General features: G+C 32.7%; 1 protein-coding gene across 1 annotated transcript; it reads right to left on the bottom strand.

Moving 5' to 3' along the window:
• Window positions 1-1,859: 1,859 nt before the first annotated feature.
• On the bottom strand, window positions 1,860-3,551 carry LOC121225003 (cytochrome P450 71A1). The gene is made up of 4 exons (XM_041108663.1): window positions 3,443-3,551; window positions 3,059-3,192; window positions 2,561-3,016; window positions 1,860-2,471 (listed from the first exon to the last, which is right to left on the bottom strand). The coding sequence occupies exons 1-4, from the start codon at window positions 3,549-3,551 to the stop codon at window positions 1,860-1,862; spliced, it is 1,311 nt and encodes a 436-aa protein (XP_040964597.1).
• Between the last annotated feature and the right edge of the window lie 4,174 nt (window positions 3,552-7,725).

Here is a 7,725-nt window from a genome sequence, read left to right as displayed (position 1 = left end):
GTAAACAACTTTTGTAAAGAGAATTTTGATGAAATTATCAATTAGGGATTAAATTGAAAAAGATGATAAATTTATGGTAAAATTGTGAAATTGTGAATTATGTGGGATTTTATTAATATTTATAAAAATTTGCCAGGCTTGAGTAAAGATTAAATTGCATGAAAGTCATTTTCCGAGCCTAAGGACTAAATTGCAATGAATTAAAAGTATAAAGGTAAAATAGTAATTTTTCCAAAAACGTGTTGTTGGACTAAATTGAATATGAATTATATTGAATTGAGTTAAATTCATTCGTATAGATCTAGTTAGACCTAGTACGGAGTTAGATCGAGGCAAAGGAAAAATATCGGATTAGTTGCCTTTGTATCTACGTACATTGTTAAGGTAAGTTCGTGTAATTAAATTGTACATTAATATGTGTTAAATTGAATTATTATTTTTGAATTATACAATTTCCATGAATAAATATCTGTTGTATATTCGATGATTACCGAGTCTTGTTTGATCCTTATGAAATTCGTAGGATACAAATGACATGTCATTAAGGTTACCGATTTGGTTGGGGTCCTGCATGTGTTGCGGATACACCACAGCTCATATGAGCTTCCTGTAATACAGCTCGCATGAGCTTCTCGATATTCAACTCGCATGAGCTTCTCGATATTCAGCTCGCATGAGCTTTTTGTTATTCAGCTCACATGAGCTTCCTATTATTCATCTCGGGGGAGCTTCCTGTTTATAGCTCGTATGAGCATACATGTACATGAACTGACGGATTACGGTTCAGTACACTTCATGTGTACTACCCGTGGATTCAACGATATTCTAAATGGTTCAACGGGCACAGTTTTGTAATGAAATCATATGAATTTGATATGAACTATTATTGGTATATACATGAAATACATGAAATATGATTATTTGATGAATTCAATCATGTGTGTTGGATTTTATATGTGATTTTCATGGCTAATATGTTGGTGATCATGTGTTTAGGCTATGTTATGTTTACTTACCTATTGTATGGATATATGGTAAGATAAATTCCGTATTATATGAACTTATTAAGCTTAAATGCTTAGTTTATGTTATTTTCCATGTTTTATAGTAGTTCGGAAGCTCATTTAGGTTCAAAGCTAGTCGGAGCTATTTCACACTATCCACCGGCTCTTTTGGTCCTTTTAGTAAATTAATTCCGATTATAATGACATGTATAGGATATTTTGGTCAATGTTGGTATATAAATGTTTTGTTGGTATATAAACTTTTTTCTATGTTTCTTGGGTTTATTCAACAAATGAAATCCATCTCCTATTTATAGAAGGTCTCATGTCACTTCATAAGGACATAACTACCCAAACGAATAGTCATATCTTTAACCACAAATGTAATTATTCAATAAACATAATTATTAAAGTTGATACGTGATATAATTTTTGGTGACAAGAGACATAACCGATCACTATGAATAGTGACAACTTTTGCTTAATTATTAAGTGATATTATTTTTGGATCACTTGTAACTTTTCAATTATAACTATTGAAACATTATAAATATTTTAAAAATATTTCAACACATGAAAAATAAAAACACAAAAGATATAATAATAAAATATAAAATTAACTTTATTAATTCATTCATCATTAAAATACATCAAAACAGTTATATATTTACTACAATATAAAGACCTTCGTTAACATCATCTACTCGGTAGAAATATAGAAAAAGCTAACAACAAAAAAAAAACCATCTCCACGAATACAGTGTCATATATTTTATTTTATTTTATTATTATATTGTACAACCGCCTGCAACCTTATCAACCTTGCTTCTAAAACTTTTGAATTTAACTTAATTTTTAAAGAGAGAAATAAGGTATAACACGAAGAGGTGTTTTCTTATGGCACGTGAGACCGTAGAGTTCAGCCATGTCCAAATTTTCAGGAATTTCACCAGCAGGCAACTTCCAGTCAAACCAATAGAGAAGATTGGCCACCACATACTCAGTAGTAACAACTCCAAATTGCATCCCAGGACATGCCCTTCTTCTAAAACCAAATGGGATGAAGTGGAAATCTTGACCTTGAAAATCAGTATTGGAGCTATCCTCAAACCTCTCCGGGATGAACCCTTCTGGATTTTCCCACCATTTGGGGTCTCTATGAATGGCCCATCCATTGATAATGATTGTGGTATCAGAAGGGATGTCATAACCCCCTAGTTTTACACTTGCAGATGTTCTTCGAGGGCCCAGAAGAGGAGCTGCCGGATGCAGTCTTAAAGTTTCTTTAACTACACTTTTTAAGTAATCCATTTTGTTGATATCCTCTATAACAACCTTGGATTTGTTCCCCACCACAGTTCTTACCTCTTGTTGGACTCTTTTCATGACATTTGGATGCTTTAAAAGCTCAGCCATCATCCATTCTATTGTCGCCGTAGTGGTATCGCTTCTTGCCACAAACATGTCCTGACATTACCAAAATAAAGACATTTTAGTTCAAGGCATAAAAAAAGGGTCAAAAAAGGAAAATAAAGGGGAAAATAGTGTTGAATGACCAGTAAGATAGCTTTGATGTTGTCTCGAGTGAGGTCCATCTCATACATGCCATCCTTTTGGAGTTGCATGATGATAGAAACGAAGTCCTTTTTATTGGAAACTTGGCCATCAACTTCAAGAGCTCTATGCTCTTCAATTACATGGTCAAGGAATGCATCGAATTCCGTAGATAATGCCTTCATACTTGGAATATGTCCAGTAAGCACATCCATCCACCTCAAGTAAGGAAACATATCACCAATACAGAAACCGGTGAAGAGAACCAACAGCCTTTTACCCAACTGCCCAAACTTGCTGCACCCATCTTCTTCTTCACTTTTATGACTAAGAATACATCGAGAAGCTATGTTACTTGAAACCGAGGTTAGCATCTCCGACAGATTAATGGACTCTCCTTTAAGACAAGCACCACGAACTTTGCTGATAAGAAGTTCAACTTCTTCTTCTCTAACAGACTGAAATGAGTTGACTCGTCAATGGCTGAAAAGCTCAAGAACACTGATCTTCTTAACTTGTCTCCAAAACTCGCCATAGGGTGCAAAAGCCATATCCCCGCAGTTATATAACAACATATCTATGTTGAAATTGGCCAACCATGCTGCTGTTACAGTGCATGCAGCTTGATGACATGCTGCAGCATGTATACTTGCTGTAACAGCAAGGTTTTCTTTTTAGTTTCTTTGTTGATTAAACTACTTGGAAATGAACAAGCTGATGACAGCTTGATATGTTTAGGTGTTGAATGACTAGTTTAGGTGGTTTGTTTGTGTACAAGCAATTTTTTTAAAGTTACTAGGCTACTTAGTGGTAGTAGGTAGTAATAACTGATGTAGTTGGCTATAAATGTATTGTTTTTCTTATTGAAAAATTAAGCATATCACTTGTGTATAGCAGATTGCTTCCTTGCTGCACGTTTGTGAGCAAGTAAATTGTTTTTGTTTCTTCCTCCTTTGTTCTCTGTCTTGATCTTTTTCTTTTTGCTGCTGCCATTGTTCCAACAAATGGTATCAACAGCCTAAGTCTTAAGGGGCCATTGATTTTGCTTCCGTTGCTTGTTAAAAAGAAAGAAGCTGTCAAAACACAAGCAAGTCATTAAGGACTGCTTGTAGAGAAGACAGCATTGGCTCAAACTTATGAGACCCCCAAACAAGCTTGAATAAGCTGGAGGAGGAGTTTCAGTTTCAAGGAAAGGTGTGAGCTTTCCAAATGTGCAAGCTTAGCAAGATGTCAAAGCTGCAAGCTTAGCAAAGTGCGAGCCTGTTGAAGACACCTGTTGAAGACAATGTGCAAAGATGTGAGTCTGTCAAAGGTGTGAGCTCAGCAACATGTGGAAGCTCAATGCGTGTTGTATAGTTGCAAGCCTGTTGAAGACAGTAAGCAAAGTGTGAGCCTGTCGAATTGCAAGCCAAAATGGCAGAATGAAGGCAAGCAAACTATACTTACGAACTATTTGTGTAAGAAGAAGCAAGACTGTAGTGAACAAAGAAACAAGGTAAGATGTGTAGTCAACCAAGGCTGTGAAGGAGGAGAAGACTCCATTTGGTGAACAAATCTTTGGCACAAAAAACTTGGATAGTCAAGTGTGTAAGTCAGATTTGTTTGTGAATGAAGCCAAGGTTGAAAATGAATTGGTCAGCTTGAAACAAAACATCTAAGGGCTGTCAAGTTCAAAAAACTTGATGAATGATTGGTATTTGCAGCATGGAGTCCAAGGAGGAGTGTTGAAATTGGCCAACCATGCTGCTGTTACAGTGCATGTAGCTTGATGACATGCTGCAGCATGTATACTTGCTGTAACAGCAAGGTTTTCTTTTTAGTTTCTTTGTTGACTAAACTACTTGGAAATGAACAAGCTGATGACAGCTTGATATGTTTAGGTGTTGAATGACTAGTTTAGGTGGTTTGTTTGTGTACAAGCAATGTTTTTAAAGTTACTAGGCTACTTAGTGGTAGTAGGTAGTAATAACTGATGTAGTTGGCTATAAATGTATTGTTTTTCTTATTGAAAAATTAAGCATATCACTTGTGTATAGCAGATTGCTTCCTTGCTGCACGTTTGTGAGCAAGTAAATTGTTTTTGTTTCTTCCTCCTTTGTTCTCTGTCTTGTTCTTTTTCTTTTTGCTGCTTCCATTGTTCCAACAATCTACAGCCGTAGTCCTTGGTCTGTTGGAGAAAATAATGTCATGGTTTTTCACAATTTCTTTAACCAATTCAGGTGATGAAATCAGTACTGTTTGATTATACCCCAATTGTAGAAGCAAGAGAGAACCATAGTTCCTTGAGAGGTCTCTGAGAGAGCGGTAAGGAAGCATGCCAAGTTGGTGTATGTTGCCTATAATAGGTAGCTTTGGGGGTGATGGAGGCAGATTCAGGTTTTTCTTTTTTGCTGGTTTAAGCGAAATCAAAAGAGAAAAAAGGAGAACCAGAGATAGAAACAATGGATTGATGTAAACTTGGACTACATTCAAGAGATCCATTTGCAAGATCATAAATCAAACGATATGGTTAAACGTATGGCCAGCTATTTCTCTACTCAACAGATTGAACATTCAAAACTACATATATATAGATATATATCATGATATCACACATGAATATTTGATATTTTATTTATTTTTAAATATATTATATTATATTATATTATAAGGTTTAACACCGAATGTTAAATTCGACAAGATGTCATGTGAATTATTAAAATTTAAATTAATTAATTTTAGTGATAATTTAAAAAAAATTATATATTTGATGAAGTAGAGAATAAAAAATGATAAGATTAACAATTAAAAAATTTCTCATTTATATGGATTTTATTTTAGTAAACCTTTGTTTTATACTTTGCTAATTTTAAAGAATCAAACCTCAACTATAAATATTTTGTGGAAACTAATTGCACGCCATTTTATGAATCTGAAAGTAAAAAACACTCAAATAGAAAATTGATCAAGTAAAATCAAGTTTCACCGTTATGCACTCGCAATAAAATAAATGACTTTGCCAAAAAAAAAAGAAATTGAAATTTTCTTGCTTATAACTTTTAAAGGGTAATCAAACTAAATAATATCTGAAAATGATGTGGGATCACTCTCTAACAAAACTGACCTAAGATTTTAAGAAGCCAAAAAAAAAAAAAAACTCAACTCTAAAGAAAGTAAGTTGCGTAGAGAAATGAAAGACAACTCTTTTTGCACCTAATAACACAAGAAGCGAAAATGTATTTGAAGACGTAATAGAATAAAAAAAGTTAAAAACAAACAAAAACCTAAGGCTAGAATCAAAGAAAACAAACTACCCAACAAAAAACTCGTAACAATAAAAAAACAACTTAAATTTTTTGTTCAAGGTGTTCCCGATGTGCTAAAATCATGAAAATTAAACTAGAGCATCTTTATAGGTTAAATATAATATCTGGATTTTTTTTTGGCATGAATTCAACCCACAAAATATATTTTTTTAAATTATTTCAACTTTTTTTAAATTTTTTTAGTGCAAATAAGTTTTTAATGAGTTCTTAATTTTTGCAGTTCAACTACAAATATTTCGTGGTCACTAATTATAAACCGACTCATACATGGCTTTTATGCAAATAATCTTCTAATGTGTTGCCATTTTTACAACTATGAAAGGTTCAATTCCTTCTAAATGACTTTCATTAAATGTCTTGTTCAGTTAAAAAGACCACATCAAGTAAGAAACTATTCTAATTTTTATTCAGTTAAACTTATTTGAATTCTATATTATGACAATAAAATATTAAATAAATTTAAAACATTCCATGGCAAAGATGTAAATTTTTGGACAAGGCAAGGAAATTATTTATTTTAGGTTTTTCTAAAAAAATCTAAAAAAATTTGAAATACCGGACAAACTGAAAGATATTGATTGGATTCTGACAACTCCTTAAAAAATCGAGAAGAAAACTACTTTTAAAAATTACAAGAAAACAATCTTGCACGAAATAAATAATTCCCAGAGTTGAAAATTTTATTAATGAAAAACAATTATTTTTTTAATACCAATGAAGATGCCTTTATATAAGCTAGCTCATTACATTCAAATAAAATTCTCAAATATAATGAAATTCTAATTAATCTAAATAAGAAGTAGTTTTAAACTAAACTTTCTTGTTCACTAAGAAACATAAAAACTCCTAACCAAATATTCCAAAATTTGGAATAAATAATAAAATCTAATAAATACAACAATAGGCTCATCCATATAATAAAAATTAAGCCTAAAAGTCGAACTCAATATGATTTAACTTGAATTAAACCTCAAAACTCGTAATTTCCCGTAATAATCCCGTCCAAAAATTTTGCTCGTGCAATCTTCAGTAAAATGGTCATAACTTAAGCTCTCGGGCTTGAAATTGAGTGATTCAAAGTGCATTTTGAAGATAAGAGATAGCTCTTCAAAGATTCCTGAATACTATCCAAAGATTTGTTGCAATTTTATTGATCATTTGAGCTTGAACATTGACATCTTGGTTGAATTGAATTTAATAAATATCATCACATTCATGCATGTATCATTCCCTCTTTACTCGAAAAGATCCGTCCTCGAATATTGTCTTTGATCGAACAAGAAAGAATCTTTATCATAGGTGGAATGGTTTATTGAGCTCCTTTCAAAAGATCAACAAATTCCTGAAAAAAATGAAACAAGTCCACTAGACAAATTCAAGGTAAGTTTAGTGAAAACATAATCATTCCTCTCTTCTTGATAGATTCTCTCTTTCTTTGCATTCTCTTTTTCAATGTGAATTGAACTCTCTAATTTTGCCTTGTAAGAATTTTCACTCACCAAAGTTGAACCATCAAATTGACTTTTATCACTTAAGGCTTCTTTTCTCTTAGTCTTTTTACATGAATTATACTCACTTCTATAACGCCCCAAAAATGTATATTTTTGTTTGTAAAAATATGACACAAATATTTTCCTACTTCAGTGGTTAAGTGTTTTAGGTGTGTGTATGAGGTCCCAAGTTCAAGCCATGTCTTTGGCAAAATTTTGTAATTTTTTTTTCTGATTAAAGCCTTATCCTTATTCAGTGGGCTTGAGTTTAATTATTTGTAAAACCATATTAGAATGAGCTTATTGGTCCAAGTGGTAAGGGAGTTGGAGTGTTAGAGGTTTTGTGTTCGAATCTTTATGCGAGCGAGAATG

Source organism: Gossypium hirsutum, chromosome D13, assembly GCF_007990345.1.
Source record: "Gossypium hirsutum isolate 1008001.06 chromosome D13, Gossypium_hirsutum_v2.1, whole genome shotgun sequence".
Lineage (NCBI taxonomy): Eukaryota > Viridiplantae > Streptophyta > Magnoliopsida > Malvales > Malvaceae > Gossypium > Gossypium hirsutum.
This window is presented reverse-complemented; position numbering and strand designations above follow the sequence as displayed.